This window comes from Ascaphus truei, chromosome 1 (genome assembly GCF_040206685.1).
Source record: "Ascaphus truei isolate aAscTru1 chromosome 1, aAscTru1.hap1, whole genome shotgun sequence".
NCBI lineage: Eukaryota > Metazoa > Chordata > Amphibia > Anura > Ascaphidae > Ascaphus > Ascaphus truei.
Window position 1 is genome coordinate 128,244,313 of NC_134483.1, and position 18,112 is coordinate 128,262,424.

General features: G+C 44.2%; 1 protein-coding gene across 4 annotated transcripts in view; it reads left to right on the forward strand.

Annotated features, from left to right (window-relative positions):
* MLLT3 (MLLT3 super elongation complex subunit) overlaps positions 1-18,112 on the forward strand; it is a 343,568-nt gene that overhangs the window by 264,783 nt on the left and 60,673 nt on the right. For all 4 annotated transcript variants that reach the window (XR_012800564.1, XM_075594656.1, XM_075594654.1 and 1 more), the window contains exon 7: positions 16,047-16,122. Coding sequence is in view for 3 of the 4 variants with exons in the window: in XM_075594656.1 (XP_075450771.1) it covers positions 16,047-16,122 (76 nt within the window). In the remaining variant the exon portion in view is untranslated. The remainder of the gene's footprint in view (positions 1-16,046; positions 16,123-18,112) is intronic.

An 18,112-nucleotide genomic window follows, 5' to 3' on the forward strand; every position in this document is an offset into this window, starting at 1 on the left:
AGGAATAAACAAGATGGCGTCGTTCAATTGATCGGCCAATATTGCCCATTTATGGGGCTTATTCTTTGTTCGCTGAAGCGGCCAATCTTGACTCCACTAACTTCAAAGGTTAATTTCTGTGGCTGTCAAAGAGAACGTTACTCCCTTGGTTTAAAAAAAAAAAAAAGAAGCTCTATCTTCATTAGTTTTGCATCACTAGTTTGGTTATGCACATTTTAAAATATGAAAATGACAGCAATAATATTGATCGTTTCTGCTCTATGGTAATTTTACCCAAAGGGAGGCATTTCTTTAACGCAGCAATCCTCCCTAACTTCCCTTTTTTTTATTCGGATTGGAAGCAGGGGACCTATGGACCTGAACCACACTATTTTCAGCTCCGGTTACCCTCCCTGTTACCCTCCCTGTTACCGAGACATTGACTGGTAAACTTACTGATATAACTTTTTTTTTAAAGGGTATTGAAGTCACCGTCCAATAGGCGGCCACAACCAATGCTGCTGCTTCTTGTTGGCAGCTATTTTGTTTTCCCTGGAGAGCGATTTAAAACAGAAATACTTCCCAAAATCTCCCCCCCCCCCCACTTGTTTACATTTTTTTTTTACCGTATATGTAAAGCATGTGACCATTTATAATTCTACACAGGGCCACAGACAGATTTCCCGGGGCCCAGGACCACAGTTACAACTGGGGCCCCCACCCCATGTCGGCGGTATTGCGAGCCCCCCCCCCATTTAACACCTCACGAGCACCCTCTAATTGCCCCCCTCTTCCCATGTATTTCTATTCCCTCCGTCTCACTCCCTCTCTTCCACACTCTTCCCCCTCTGTCCTCTCACTCTACCCCCTCCATCAATTACCCCACTCTCATTCAATCCCTTCCCCCCACATGTATTTATCTCCCTTCCGTCTCACTCTTACTCCCTCTTTTCCTCATTCCACTCACTCTCCCCCCCACTCCTTCACTTACCCCATTCTCACTCAATCCCCCCTCCTCACGCACATTCCCTCCCTGATATAGATAATCCCCCCATCCTACAAAATACATACAAAAAAATCCACCCCAAATACATATAAAAGAACCCCAACCCCCAAATACACATAACAAAATATATATATATATATATATATATATATATATATATATATATATATATATATATATATATATTGTGACAAACGGCTTACTCCGGGGCTCCGTCGTTTGTCCGGGACTGTTTAGAACACGGTCTTTTAGGGTAGGTTAAATGATGAGGCGTCACGTACTGTTCCTTTAAACAGGCTATGCCTGGTTTATTCAGTCCCAGGCACTGAGACTGCCACAGTGCATACAACAGAAAACAGATCAAAACAAAAGCTGCTCACCTGAGCGATAACTTAACTTAGATATCCCTGACTCAGGGTTGGAAGTGGCTTTTCCACTTCCAACATCAAAACATGGTACTTTTGCAGTCTTACACAAATGAACAGAAAGATTGAACCTGTTTGGGGAAGAGGCTTCTCCCCTCTGTAGTTCAGCAGCCTTCCAGCCTCCTGGCTCTTGTGGGGAGACCAGAGCAAACAGGAAATCAGTCTTTCATACCTGATTCCTAATTAGCATGACAGGAGACAGAAATCAGGCAGCAGACAAACTCTGGTCTGGATCTCTCATCCCTCAGTTCCAGCGCTTGCCAAACTGTGGGATGGAGTGTATGTATTATAAGGCTGCACTCCCAGGCCAAACAGGATAGAAACTGTCTAGTATCCTGGGAGCCCTATATACGGAATTTATTACCATCCCCTGGTTTCTGTCACATATCCTCCCCCCCAGCTCAGACCTCGAGGGATGAGCGACCATGGATATTAGGGAGTGCATCCTTGACAACCCGTCAGCATTGCCATGTTTGTGCCCTGACCTGTGTTCCACAGAAAATTTAAAGGGTTGTAGGCTTAGGAACCACCTGGTCACTCTAGCATTCTTTTCCCTGTTTTGACACATCCAGGTAAGGGGTGCATGATCTGTGACCAACCGGAATTTTCTCCCCAACAGGTAGTATTTGAGCGTCTCTACAGCCCACTTTATTGCGAGACACTCTTTCTCTACTATGGAGTAATTTTTCTCCTGGGGATTTAGTTTCCTACTTAAATAAAGGATGGGGTGCTCCTCACCTTGAGACTCCTGGGAGAGTACCGCCCCCAGCCCTACCTCAGATGCGTCGGTTTGGACTACGAACTCTTTGGAGAAGTCAGGTGTGACCAACACTGGTTGGGCACAGAGAGCTTCTTTCAGGCTTCTAAAGGCCTGTTCGGTTTCGGGGGACCACTTTACCATTAGCGGTCCTCTTGCTTTTGTGAGGTCAGTTAGTGGGGTTGCCTTAGTTGCAAAATTGGGAATAAACCTTCTATAGTACCCAATTAAGCCCAAAAAGGTCCTTACTTGTTTTTTTGTAACTGGCCTTGGCCAATTTTGTATCGCCTCCACTTTGAGTGTTTGGGGTTTGAGTAAACCTCTGCCAATAGAATATCCCAGATACTTGGCCTCCTCCAGACCAATAGTGCATTTAGCGGGGTTAGCAGTTAGTCCAGCAGACCGGACTGCGTCAAGCACAGCTTGGACCTTTGGAAGGTGGGATTGCCAATCTTCACTATGGATTACCACATCATCCAGGTAGGCGGCAGCATACCGAGCATGTGGTTTTAAAATTTTATCCATCATTCTTTGGAATGTGGCGGGAGCTCCATGTAAGCCAAAAGGCAGCACCTTATATTGAAAGAGGCCGTCTGGGGTTGAGAAGGCTGTCTTTTCTTTTGCCCTTTCTGTGAGGGGAACCTGCCAGTACCCTTTTGTTAGGTCTAGGGTTGTGAGATATCGGGCTTTGCCCAGTCTCTCTACAAGTTCATCTACCCTGGGCATAGGATAAGTATCAAATTTTGACACCGCGTTTAGTTTCCGGTAGTCATTACAAAACCTTGTTGTACCATCTGGCTTTGGGACTAAGACTATAGGGCTGTTCCACCCACTTTGGGATTCCTCAATTACACCTAGTTTTAGCATTTTTTTAACCTCTAAACTTATAGCCTTTCTTTTGGCCTCTGGGATTCGGTACGGTTTAAGGTTAACTCGGACCCCCGGTTCAGAGACTAAGTCATGTTCAATTACGCTAGTTCTACCTGGCCGTATAGAGAAGATTTCTTTGTTTCTTTTCACTAAATTCTGAACCTCTCGTTTCTGATGAACAGACAGGGTTTCAGCTATGCTAACCTCTGGGTCAGTTTCTTGATTCTCTGACGGACCTGGGGGTACTAGGGTTAACAAGACTTCTCTATCTTTCCAGGGCTTGAGTAGGTTTATATGGTAAATTTGCTCAGGTTTCCTCCTACCTGGCTGTCTTACCTTATAATTTACTTCTCCCACTCTTTCCAAGACCTCATATGGCCCATGCCATTTAGCAAGGAATTTACTCTCCACGGTGGGAACCAGAACTAGTACCCTATCACCTGGAGAAAAAATTCTGACCCTAGCACCCTTATTATATGTATTCCTCTGTGCTTCTTGAGCTTTCTCCATGTGTTCCCTCACTATGGGTAGGACTGCAGCAATGCGGTCCTGCATCTGGGCAACATGCTCTATTACACTTCTGTAAGGGGTAACCTCGTGTTCCCAAGTCTCTTTGGCTATATCCAGTAAGCCCCTTGGGTGTCGGCCATACAATAGTTCAAACGGGGAGAAGCCTGTGGATGATTGGGGAACTTCCCTAATGGCAAATAACAGGTACGGTAACAAACAATCCCAGTTTTTCCCATCTTTATCAACCGCCCGCCGTAACATGCTCTTTAAGGTTTTATTGAACCTTTCCACTAAACCATCTGTTTGTGGATGATAGACTGAGGTTCTGAGATGCTTGATTTTTAGGAGTTTACATAGCTCTTTCGTTACTTGGGACATAAATGGTGTTCCCTGGTCAGATAGAATCTCTTTAGGAATCCCGACCCGGGAAAACAGAACTACTAACTCTTTTGCTATGTTTTTAGCTGAGGTGCTACGTAGGGGAACTGCCTCCGGATATCGGGTGGCATAATCTAATATTACCAATATATGCTGATGTCCCCTAGCAGACTTTATTAGGGGTCCTACTAGATCCATAGCAATCCGGTCAAATGGTACCTCTATTATGGGAAGGGGTACCAATGGGCTGCGGTACGCCTTGAACGGGGCGGTGATCTGACATTCTGGGCATGAGGAACAATAATTCGTAATTTCTGCCAGAACCCCAGGCCAATAGAAGCTTCGGAGAACCTTTTCTTTTGTCTTTTCCACCCCTAGGTGTCCCCCCAATGGATGACTATGTGCGAGGTGTAATACTACGTTACGGAATGTCCGTGGTACCAACAATTGTTTAGTTGTAACTGATTTCCTTTTATCAACCCGATATACTAGGTCGTTCTCTACCTCGAAGTAGGGGTAAGCAAGTGACCTATCTGGTTGGCCAGGAGTACTATTCTGGTCCCGTATATTTCCCCTTGCTACCGCTAATGTGGGGTCCTCCCACTGGGCCTTCTTAAAACTCCCAGGACTGACCTCTAGGTCAGCGAGGGTCTTATCCGGTTCTGGGGTGGTAAGTGTCTGCTCAACATCTTGATTTGGGGTATTCCCTACCAAAGTAGTGATGGGGAAGGGAATTTTACAGCACTCCTCCTTTTCCCCCTTCTTATTTGGGCCCTCGTCAACCTCCATTTCTGAAAAAGGGAAAGGATTTGTTTCTTCTAATACTTCGTTATGGTCCGCTATTGAACTCTGGGCGCTATTCTGAGCGGGGGACCACATTTTTAGAAAATGGGGAAAGTCGGTCCCTATTAACACATCATGTGCCAGTTTGGGTACAATACCCACCTTGAAATCTAAAGAACCAAACTCTGTTTCAAAAAAAACATCAACAGTGGAATATTCATGATTATCCCCATGTATACAACAAATTGCCACTCTTTGTGAACTGTTTCCCAGTTTCTTCTTAATGGGCAAGAGGTATTCGGACACTAGTGTGACCATGCTCCCAGAGTCAAGAAGTGCCCGAACCCTCTTACCATTAACCTTTACAAATGCCCACAGATGGTTATTCAAGGGGTCCTCTGGGCTAGGGCCCATACATTGGGACAACAGCGAATAAGGTTCCACGCTGTTGCATTGCATGGGCTCATAATTTAGTGGGCAGATTTTTGCTGTGTGGCCCCTCTCATGACAATTTACACATTTAGGTACATAGTCTGTGTCCCACTTAGAGCCTTTTCCCGGCTCCCCATGTTGGCTATTGCCCTTAGTGTGCGAACCACTGTTGCTGGTGCTGCGTGAAGGTGGTCGCCGCTCTTCAGCGCCCCTTAACCCCGGTACCCTTTTACCGTCTCTGGAAGAGTCCTGGAACCTCGGGTAGTGGGGTTGTTCCACGACTGTGGGTTGCGGGTGCTCTTCTGCTGCATTGTACCTTTCTACGAGGGCCACAAGCTCATCCGCATTGTGGGGGTCACTCCGACTGACCCAACGGCGTAAGGCAGAGGGAAGTTTCCTCAAGAACTGGTCCATGACCAACCGTTCCACGATGTGGCTGGCTGAGTTGATCTCGGGTTGTAGCCACTTCCGGGCGAGGTGGATGAGGTCATACATCTGGCTTCGGGTGGCTTTATCCATCGTGAAGGACCATGCGTGAAACCTTTGGGCGCGAACAGCCGTGGTTACGCCGAGGCGGGCGAGGATCTCGAACTTCAATTTTGCATAGACGTTAGCTTCGGCTGGCTCTAGATCAAAGTAAGCCTTCTGGGGTTCGCCGCTTAGGAAGGGTGCGATTAGACCAGCCCACTCAGCTTCTGGCCATCCCTCTCTCTGTGCCGTGCGTTCAAACGTGAGAAGATAGGCTTCCACATCATCTGAGGGTCCCATCTTCTGAAGGTAGTGGCTTGCCCTGGTCATTTTCGGAACTGGGGCTGCCGCTGCCAGTGGAAGGTTACTGATAGTCCCCCTCAGGATCTCGAGTTCCTGCTGTAAGCCCTGAGCGAACCGCTGTTGCTCCTCTCTCAGCAAGCGGTTTGTCTCTTGCTGGTTTGCATTCGCGTTTTGCAGGGCTTCATTCGTCTGTTGCTGGTTTGCATTCGCCTGTTGCTGGTTGGCATTCGCCTGTTGCTGGTTGGCATTAATCTCTTGCTGGGCTATTAGCAGCTGTTGATGGGCTGCATTCGTCTGCTGCTGGTTTGCATTAGTTTCTTGCTGGGCTATTAACAGCTGTTGCTGGGTTTCATTCGCGTCTTTCTGGGCAGCGACATTGCGTACCAGCGCACCCACCACGTCTTCCATCTTGTTTGCAGAGGATGAAAAAAACTTTTTTTTTTTTTTTCAAAGTTCTTCAACCCGCAGACCCCCTAGTGCTCTGCCCGCATTCTCCACCATATGTGACAAACGGCTTACTCCGGGGCTCCGTCGTTTGTCCGGGACTGTTTAGAACACGGTCTTTTAGGGTAGGTTAAATGATGAGGCGTCACGTACTGTTCCTTTAAACAGGCTATGCCTGGTTTATTCAGTCCCAGGCACTGAGACTGCCACAGTGCATACAACAGAAAACAGATCAAAACAAAAGCTGCTCACCTGAGCGATAACTTAACTTAGATATCCCTGACTCAGGGTTGGAAGTGGCTTTTCCACTTCCAACATCAAAACATGGTACTTTTGCAGTCTTACACAAATGAACAGAAAGATTGAACCTGTTTGGGGAAGAGGCTTCTCCCCTCTGTAGTTCAGCAGCCTTCCAGCCTCCTGGCTCTTGTGGGGAGACCAGAGCAAACAGGAAATCAGTCTTTCATACCTGATTCCTAATTAGCATGACAGGAGACAGAAATCAGGCAGCAGACAAACTCTGGTCTGGATCTCTCATCCCTCAGTTCCAGCGCTTGCCAAACTGTGGGATGGAGTGTATGTATTATAAGGCTGCACTCCCAGGCCAAACAGGATAGAAACTGTCTAGTATCCTGGGAGCCCTATATACGGAATTTATTACCATCCCCTGGTTTCTGTCACAATATATATATATATATATATTTGGGGCATGTTTCTTTTTAAATATATGCATTTGTTTTTTTAATATGTATTTGGGGGTTGGTTTTCTTTTATATGTATTTGGGATGGATTTTTTTTGTATGTATTTTGTCGGATGGGGGGATTATCTGTGTCGGGGGGGAATGTGTGTGAGAGTGGGGCAAGTGAAGGAGTGGGGGGGGGAGAAAGAGTCAGGGGAGTGAGGAAAAGAGAGAGTGAGACGGAAGGGAGATAAATACATGTGGGGGGGATGGATTGATATATATATATATATATAAACCAAATGCATATTAGCCCCCCCCCACAAATACACATTTAAAAAAAAAACACCCCCCAAATACACATATGGGAACCCCCACCTCTCAAATACATATTAAAGAACCCCCAAATACATATAAAAGCCCCTTACCCCCTCACAATACATATTAAAGAACCCCCAAATACATATAAAATCCCCCACCCCCCAAATACATATAAAAGAACATCCCATCCCCAAGTGCATATTTTAAAAAAAACACCCCCCAAATAGATTGATCTATTTTGGGGATGGCCAGGCCAGGACCGGTGGTGGCAGGGGACCTGTCCGGCGCTGAAGTCGCACGCCAGCATCACAAGCTCTGCGTTGGACAGTCAGTGAGGGAGGCACGCAGCTGGGGAGAGCAGGGGCCCGGCGGCGGATGTGCTGGCAGCCAGGCCCGGCCAGAGGTCGGATCCAACTTGCAGCACCGGCCGGGCCCTCCCGCTGCCACTGGGCCCGGGACACCTGTCCCGGCTCTCCCCCTCCCCCCCCCTGTCGCCAGCCCTGATTCTACATTCATACCTAAGCTTACAATCTTTAGTGCTCCTGTTATAAATCTGTTTCACTCAATCCTTTAGTCAGTGTAACTCAGCTGCTACAATGTATTCTTATATTTCTAAGGTAGCATTATCTATTGTTACAGTTTATAGTGCCAGGTACATTGGCAACAAATTATCATAAACAGGAAAGTGTTGCAAAAATCTTGTACGGGTTTGGAAATGGGTTTATACCTGCTATAGAAATCAAAGGATGCTCAGTATATTAAAACGGCATTAAGAGTTGAATAATAAAAATAAAAAAATAATATTAAAAAAAAAGTCACTTATCTTATACTACAGAAAAGTGACTTTTTTTAAAATCATATAAGATGTCACATGTTTTGCATCTTTAAGAATCTTGTATTTATTTACACATGTGTATTGTTTGTTTGAGGATGATAGCTTCACCTTGGTTTTTTTGCTGACAGCTGTTAAAAGATGTGTCGGATGTGATAAAAGCCAGGTTTCTTTTTAACCAATACAACTGCTTTGTGTTCACAAATAGTTGTATGTGGCATCATTTAACTTTTAACGTCATGTGGAATTCAAAGGCCTAATACTCTCAATAGTACAAATCGGCGATGTAGAGGTAAAAGTTATTAAATACATTTTTTGAGTAGTGAGGAAAAGTTGATTAAATATTATTTTTGACAGGAAAAATTTGGTATTTAAAATAGAAGGTGTTTTGATGTGAAAAGTTCTGAAGATTAGGTTTCTTTAATGATTTTTTTTCAATAGAAATATCAATACATTTTAAGTCAGGGAGTGCGTTTAGTGAGTTTTTGCAAAAAAAAAAAAATGCACTTAATGAGTTTTACCTCTACAACGATTAAATATGTTCCATCAGAGAATTGTAGAGCAATGTTTGTGGCGTTAATGATTTAAGTAGAAAGCACAAGGTGGTAGTAGTTATAACTGACTAATAACTATGCAAATCAGGAATATTACATGTTTGCCATTATATAATCAACTACGTTCTGAACGATCCTTCTTGATTCCACCATCACTGTCCGTGAGACCTGCAATACACTACAGATTAGTGTCTTACACCCGGCTGCTCCTACACACCCATACATCTCGCTCTACATCTTACACCCGGCTGCCCCTCCACACCCGTACATCTCGCTCTACAGCCTTACACCCAGATGCCCCTCCACACCCGTACATCTCTCTCTACATCTTTCACCCTGCAGTATTACACCCTAATACCCCTCCACACCCGTACATCTCGCTCTACAGTGTTACACCCTAACACCCCTCCACACCCGTACATCTCGCTCTACAGTGTTACACCCTAATACCCCTCCACACCCGTACATCTCGCTCTAGAGCCTTACACCCTCCTGCCCCTCCACATGGCTTTGTTATATCAACTCTGACTGATTCTCAGCAAGTCCCTCTCACTGAATTTTAGCATCTCATAATATTGAGTGTGCTCTCGCATGTAAACCCCCCCCCCCCCCCAAACACACCATTTTATTCCCATCGCCCCCAAACACATTGGTTTCTGTCCTTTGAAGGTTGACATCTCTGTTTATACGGTTTGGCGACTTCTAAATATAGTGAAGCTCAACCTCCTCTTTGCTTGTCCACAGTACCTGCTCCTTTAGAGTGTTTTCCTCGTTTGGATGTAGCTCATTTATTTAGCTGCAAATAGGACTCGCCGTTGTCATTCCTCTAAGGGGGGGAGCAGATGCCGACGACTTTTCCTAACACCCCCCTTGGAAATGGGGGAAGAAAGAGAGAGAGAGAGTATTCTACTACAAAGTAGGCAGCTTTCTAATTGTGACAAAAGGCGGTGGAAGGCTGTAAATCTGCCTTCTCATTATGAACAGCAACAATGGATTGATTTACAGGGAGAAGCAACTGTTAAGCTTATGGAAGCTACGTGCATAAAGATGCAACTAATCTCAAAGATTTGCACAGGTTCCGTGTTGCTGCAATCACTCGGCTTCTGGTTTAACCGGCATCGTAATCATAATGAAAATATTTTTTAAATGGACAGATATGTTGTGGCCGCACAGTAACAACATAAATGTACAAGACCAGACTTTATATATTTTTTTGTCTGCCAGTAATTGGTAATTGTAGGTCTCCAGGGGTATGTTTTTTTTTTGATCCTGCCAAGCTTCTGCTTGCACGTGCATGAAGTGACTAGAAATTATTAAAATAAAATCACTTTCATTTGCATGGCAAATACTTGGTTATAAAGAGCAGGATTTGTTTTTTTTTTATATGTTATTTGTATTTACTTGGTATTTATTTGTAAGCATTTGTAGTGAAGCCGTTCGAACGCACTCAACCATACTTTATACAACACCATATTTCCCTCCCACTTACATTACATACTGTAGGTCTTGCTGCCTTGTGTTTCCATCCATTGGCCACTTCATGTTGTGGGTTCCTGTGGCATGTGGCTGGCGTAACCATTTTACCGGTCAGAGATACATTTGTTTTTACAGTCGCAAACACAGTTGTGCACTACGAGATTTAATTAAAGTCATACTTTCAATACACATAAAATTCCGTGAAGCTGAAAATTGGATTTTGTGTGTGTGTTTTTCTAACAACTGTCAAACATTTTGTGTTATCCCCTACCGTGCAAGCAATGTGACAGATGTACTTCAAGCCTGTTCCCTTTATACAGGCATACCCCGCATTAACGTACGCAATGGGACCGGAGCATGTATGTAAAGCGAAAATGTACTTAAAGTGAAGCACTACCTTTTTCCTACTTATAGATGCACGTACTGTACTGCAATCGTCATATACGTACATAACTGATGTAAATAACGCATGTGTGACAGGCTCTATAATCTCCCCGCTTGCTTTGGTACAGGTTGGGAGCGGATATTGCTGTTCAGGACGTGCTGACATGCGCATGCGTGAGCTGCCGTTTTCCTATTGAGAGATATGTCCTTACTCGCGAGTGTACTTAAAGTGAGTGTCCTTAAACCGGGGTATGCCTGTAGTCTTATGTTCTTGTTGTGGTCAAGTATTCAATGTTTTTATACTGTCCAATTTTGTTTTTGGACGTGACTGGCTTTTTTGCCCTACTGCACCGACACACTTTATTCGAGCAAATACCCGGTATGTACCTGGCAGATACCTGGAATGCGCCACTCCTCACCTCTGACAAGCCCCGTTGCATTTGCCTTCCCAGCCTGGGTTCATGCCTGGCTGATGGGCGGCTGATCTGTTAAATTATAATGATTAGGATTTAATAGGCTGCAATGCTTCGCGTGTCTACCAGATGGCATAAATTCATGAATTGTAATGCAGTATATATATATATACTGTGCAGTATTGCAGCCAGCGGGAATAAAATGCTTCAATCCCTGCTTGGAAAATAACTCAATGCACTCGGGCAGAAAACAGTCACAAACCTCAATACACCTGGGTATACCCGAATTCGTGGGACTAGCCAAGCTCGAATAAAGTGTGTCGCCAGTGTATTTCAAAATGAATATAAACTAATTGAAAATCCCACTGTCGCAGAGGATCTAGAACTCTATGCTGGGCTGCTTTCTGTGGCAGAGGATCTAGAACTCGTATGCTGAGCTGCTTTCTGTGGCAGAGGATCTAGAACTCGTATGCTGAGCTGCTTTCTGTGGCAGAGGATCTAGAACTCGTATGCTGTGCTTTCTGTGGCAGAGGATCTAGAATTCTTATGCTGGGCTGCTCTCTGTGGCAGAGGATCTAGAACTCGTATGCTGGGCTGCTTTCTGTGGCAGAGGATCTAGAACTCGTATGCTGTGCTTTCTGTGGCAGAGGATCTAGAATTCATATGCTGGGCTGCTCTCTGTGGCAGAGGATCTAGAACTCGTATGCTTGGCTGCTTTCTGTGGCAGAGGATCTAGAACTCTATGCTGGGCTGCTTTCTGTGGCAGAGGATCTAGAACTCGTATGCTGGGCTGCTTTCTGTGGCAGAGGATCTAGAACTCATATGCTGAGCTGCTTTCTGTGGCAGAGGATCTTGAACTTGTATGCTAGGCTGCTTTCTGTGGCAGAGGATGTAGAACTTGTATGCTGGGCTACTTTCATTGTTGCGAAATGTCTATAACCGAAGGAAACGCCAGAACAAGCAATATTTATTTAAATATTTTGTTGAGTTGAAATTTGCATTGATCTTCATGTAGATACTATACAGCAGTGATGGGATGGGATTTACAGTAACTCCTTTATTGGTTTTTGGTTATTTGTTGTTGGTTGACAAACTTGTAGGCACCTTTCTTTATATATCAGGAGGAGTATCAGGAGCTTAATAAATCTTGTTTTAGCTCGATAGACCCTCTGGTCTTTGAGATACATTTTGGTAAAGATTTTAGCGTTCAGTCACATTCAGGGTGACTTTTTATTATTATTTATTTTTACTTTATTATTGACTTTGATTTTAAACAAAATGTCATTTCAAATTTCACGCATCACGTGGGCCAATAGGAAGCCACGAAATCTTCCATTGCAGCTTCCTATTGGCCCGCGTCAATTGGAGGACTTAGAAGCCAGGCAATATCGGCAGCACGTTACCATTTAGCCTCTCGATAACGGGGCGTGTCTGGACCTAAAATGAATGTGGTTTTATAACGGTGCTCGTCTCAAATCAGGTGGACCCGCAGGGCTAAGGTAGGGGTATGTATTCACGGACTAGAGCCAGGGGACAGAGTCCTGTTAGTGTTAATGTTGTCAGGTCACAGGCTGAGGTCAAAAAAGGCAGCAAATGTGCAAAGTCGGGGTCATTGGCAGAGGTCAGCAACAAGGAATCCACAGGCAAGAGGGCAGGTGACATGGAATAACATGGCTGGGACTGTGATATAATCAGGAGTCTTGCTTGGCAACTTCCTGCAGGAAGTGAAGCCTTAAATAGGAGGCTGCTAGGAACCAAGATGGCCGCAACAGCAAGGTGAGGGCAAGCTCCAGAAACAACCCTGAACCGGAGCACAAAACCAAGCACAGATCCTGCTGGATCCTCGCACGTTCTGCCCCGGGGACCCCCTATTTCTTGTCCTGACAAGAAAAGGAGGGGGGTGGGAGCATGGATAAGTATGTCTGCTTTCAACACAAGCTTAGATATGCAAGTTTGTCAACTGCTTTGGAAAAACCGCAATTAATCTATGTAACTTGCTAGACACATGTTTATTTTGAGCGCAACAGTATTGAATGTCTGAGTTGCGTCAAGTGCGCAATGCTTTGCACACCTCAAGAAGATAGTAGGTACTCAAACACCAGACTTTTGTGGTCTGCCAATCAGCCATGTACTTAATTCCTCACGCTCTTTAACCACCAGGGTTGCTACTTTATATTGAAGGCTTATCCGGAGACTTTTTTGCAATATTTTTTTTTTTACATTTATTTATCTTATTTATATATATTATTTCTCTTACCTTCTGTGGCACCTCCCGGCATCATCTCCCAGCATCTTCATCTCCCCCTGTAAGGTTTAGTCAGCAGGGCTCCGCGACGTCAAATGGCGCGCGTTGCCATGATGACGTGGTGTCGCGCGCGTCAAGTTGCCATGACAACGGGAAGCCTTTTGGCACCAGGGCATTATATGACGCCCCATTGTCATGGCAGCGTGACATATGACGTCATGTAGCATCTCGTTGTCATGGCAACGGGGCATTACGTGACGTTGTGACATCACGTGGCATCCTGTTGTCATGGCAATGCACCACCATTTGACGTCGCACAGCATGTTGACGGGATTTGCATGGGGAGATGCTGCTGCCGCCCGGAGATTTTCTGGGTAAACCCGTTGTCGCCGGGTCAAACCCAGAGTGGTGGTAACCCTGATCACAACTGATGTACATCAGCGGAGAGTGCAGTTGTAAGCAGATCCTATTTTGATCATTATAAAATGTTAGAAACTTTCAGAACCATGTCTAAGATTTTATAACGGAACTGATTGTAAAGTTCTCCTGGGAGAAAGTATTTCTATGTGATTATGTGGTTCACCACAAATGATCAGTCCCTCTTGGAAACATATATTTGAATTGCACTAAAATGAAAGCACTTTAAAATGAAATAGACCTTTAAAAGGTCACTACACAGCTCTAACAAGCACATGTACAAACATATATGGGGGAGATTACTGCATGAAATGCCAATTTTCCAAGGTCTTATCATTTAGAAGAAAAAATTGCATTGTACAAATAAATGCATCACTTTTTTTTCGTTTTACCTTTAAAAAACGTTTTTGTTTTTTTAAAATTGTATAGGAGACAACAGAACGTCAACTGCTTGTTCTGTCCTTTCATTGGGTTATTAGGTAGTTACTCGGAGTGGATTTTTGTTAGTTTTCATTTAATATTTTCAATTGTTAGTTTAGGCATGTCTGAAAACCGATATCCTTTTGCATCATTTTGTAATGCTTATGTCTCCTCGCCCAGTTTCGGGGCTGTCTTTAAGTTTTTTCTTATGCTGAGAACATGTTTGTGTATGCAGCATTTAAACACACCACTTTATAGATTTTGGTGGCCGATTTGATATAAGACATTGGGTCCTGAAATGGATTCCCATGTCAAAGACCAGCATCTTATCCAACGTGTACATGTCTTTCAGTGACATTTGGTAATAAAATGTAGGAGATCTCTTCATCCAAATAATAATGATTCAAAGTTGATTAGTATAGTAGTCTTCTCCACAAAACCACTTCTTTTCTTTTATATAATAAACATTGATAGTGTCATTTTCCAACCAAACTGGATACTGTATTCCATTTATGGGGAACTGCAATCCAGAACTTTTTTTTTTGTAGGGATCAACCATAAAACCATATAGTGAATAGGAAAGGCTTAGGAATGGTTCTGGATACTGACTGGGAATGAAGGATCCTTCATCTGCCACATATCTTTATTTAAAAATGTAACTATTTATTGTAGTTTAAATGTAAATTAATTTTCCTTTGCATAGGGTTGCAGCACCTGCTCCCTTCAGTTACCTGCATGTGGGTTTCTGCACCTAAGGTAGTTGTCTATAATTACATAGAAGGGATTCTGAAAGCTTCCAAGGGGAGGAAATAAAATCCTAATGATATCACTGCGTAGAGATGTGCAAATGTGTCTGTTTCAGTAGCACATGGAGACATAAAAGAGACCGTATATACAGTACAGAGGCTTTTGGTCTCACCATGGTTCTTCTTTAATGTATCAAAAAAAGCAGCAATACAGAAAAAGTCAGCACTCACAGGGACATGAAAATGTAGCTGACACACACTGTTATATGTGCACAATGGAGCAAAGCTTCAAGGCCCACTGCCCCCTTCGTCAGGCTTAATCATAATGTCCATCACGGAGGGTTAAATAGCCCCTGTGGACACACAGTGCAGAGAGACTGATCAGGGCACTGTGTGTCCACACTCACTTTTTCCCTCCCGGTGTGTGCTGACTTTCTGTTTAGCTGATTTTTTTCTCGATTATGTGAAAGAAGAGACTTGGTGAGACCAAAAGCAAAACGTAAGTCCTTCATTATTATTTTGAGTGCTGATCCAGTTTGGTTTTTGTACAGTTGTATGCATCTTGCGGTGTGGATGCAGGATCATAGCACCTCCAGCTGAATTGTGTTAGACAGGGTGAGTGATAGTTCAGTCTATATTTTTGTATCTTTAAATAATAACCAATAAAGCTGCGGCCAACATTTACCTCCATCTCGTGGTGTTATACGTCTTTGTTTGGTATGGTTTACATAGGTGTTGGGGTTCTCATACTGTATGTTCCATGGGTAGGCAATACAAATTTAGCGATGGATCATCATTGTTACTGCAGACAATTATTTAAATAGCATTAGATCTGTTTTGAAAGTGTGCTGTTAACATATTGTATAGCACCGTGTAGAGAGGGTTTGAAATACAATAACAAACTGAAGAAGTACTGTAGCTTTGCAGGGAAATAAAAAAAGTGGCTTGGAAGTGGTTGAAACCACCAAGTCCTTGTGTCAGCTGTCCTGGTCACCATAGTCATTAGCAGGGACTAATTCTATACTTTGTCAGTGCAAAATATGAAAATATTATTATAAAGCCAAATAAAACATACACAATATTACCTAGTTGTTCGGTAAGAATGACCCGACCTCAAGCTTACAGTGTAAAATGTATTTGCTTGAGATTAGTTTTCGGAAGAATTGATGGTCTTATTTTCTTTTTTCACTCTTTACTTTCCAGTCCGGTCAGCCGAGCCCCGCCAGTTCCAGTTCCAGCTCTACGTCCAGCTTGGCCCCGCCTCATAACCACAGACAAGGTATTAAACTAATAACGAAAGGTCACTGGGTTTTCCAAGGCACCATACTTGGCAATGTGCACAATATTGAACAAAGTGTATGCTGTACTTTTTCCTTTAAAAGGAGCAGTTTCACAAAGCAACATAAGTACAGTGAAAACTATTAGCCATGTAACCTCTTCTACATAGGGCTGCAAGGTGGCTTCTCCAAAAATACTTGACACAATGGTGAAAGGAGTGACGCACATGAGGTGTGCTCACGCTCCATGTGGTTTCCTCCCCTCCTTGTCCCCACCCCCAGGCTCCTGACACCTCCTCCTGATTGCCTGGTGCTGGGTAATGCAGCCAATCAGGATGGAGAAAGCTGCCCAGCCCCCTAGAAACAGCCCTGCTTGGGGAAATATTGCGGCCCCTCAAGGCGGTCAGGTCACTATGTCCAGAGAAGTAATACTAGACACATAGATGTCCAGTATTGCCTCTAATTGTTTACTGGACAGAGTGTCCAGGAAAATCCAGTTCAATACTGGACACCTGGCAACCCTACTTTTACAGTATATTCTCCCCCCCCCCCCCCACCCCCAGCCTAACGCCACTGTTTTAAAGCTCCGACAGCTCCCATTAAGAGAGTTTAAATCTCTCTCACTGGAAACAAAATGGCTGGTAAATCTCGGGCCAATAGGAAGCTGCAACATTATCAGTTGTGGCTTTCTATTGGATGGGCATTTCAATCCCCATTAAAAACCAAGAAGATACATGTAACTTGAGCAGGAAGTTACATCATGGGAATGATGGTGCCCCAGAAACTGAACATAGCTCTGCTCTGGAGGGCCACCGAGTTCCAATCCTTTAGGTCAGTGTTTCCCAACTTCAGTCCTCAGGGAACCCCGTCAGGTCTTAAGGATATCCCTGCTCCAGCACAGGTGGGTCAATCAGCGGCTCAGTCATTGTGACTGAGCCACCTGTGCTGGAGCAGGGATATCCTTAAGACCTGACCTGTTGGGGCTACCTGAGGACTGGAGTTGGGAAACACTCCTTTAGATTGATAGACAGCAAGATGCAATGGTTAAAAATAAATTAAAAAAAAACACACTCCTTTTACATGCATTTTTAGGTATCTAGTTTCATATCTTTAAAATTGGTGGTCTCAGACTTAAAGTGGCATTGGCTCTTGGTTTTGTTTGTTTCAATAGATACAGCAGTTGCTTACCTATAAGGCAATGTAATTATCTAAGCTGCTGATTGATCCATTCCCCCGTGATTGATCGGTAAGATACACACAGGATTTTGAACGTAGTGCAATAACACAACTCATTGCAAACGTGTTACAATCATTTCATGTGGAGTATTATCTAGGACAGGGGGGCGCAAACTTTTTTCCCTGCGCCCCCCTGACGGCTGTCCCCTCGCTCCCACGCCCCCCCCAACCCCAACTTACCCGCGCTCCGGCGTAATGACGTCACGTTGCCATAGCAACGTGACGTCACATGACCTCGCAGCGTCATTTTGACGCCGCGTTGCCATGGCGCCGCAGGGAGGAAGCCGCCGGAGCCACGGTAAGTTAGGTTTACAGAGGCCCTGCAGCTCCCCCGGCACTTAATTTAAGTGCCTTTGGGAAGCGCGCGGGGCCTCTGTAAACCCCGCGCCCCCCGTCGGCAGTGTCGCGCCCCCCCTGGGGGTCGCGCCCCACAGTTTGCGCACCGCTGATCTAGGACTTGGTTACGGCTGTCAAGAAAATGTTAATATAATGACATTTTACATTAATATTTTTTCAGAGACAGGAAGCTGTCTATCTGAATAGGACCAGCAATTAAATGTGAATGCAATATGTAAAAAAAAGATTGCAGACTAACTAAGTGGAGCTTTACCAAGACGCATCCAATTTTACAATAATTAGGAAATTAACACATAAGACAGGCTCCGGTTTTCTTTTACAGTTGTGTTTTTTGGAAATAAAATATATAATTGTGTGAATGAAAACTGAGGAAAAATAACAATGTTCCGGAAGGTGGAA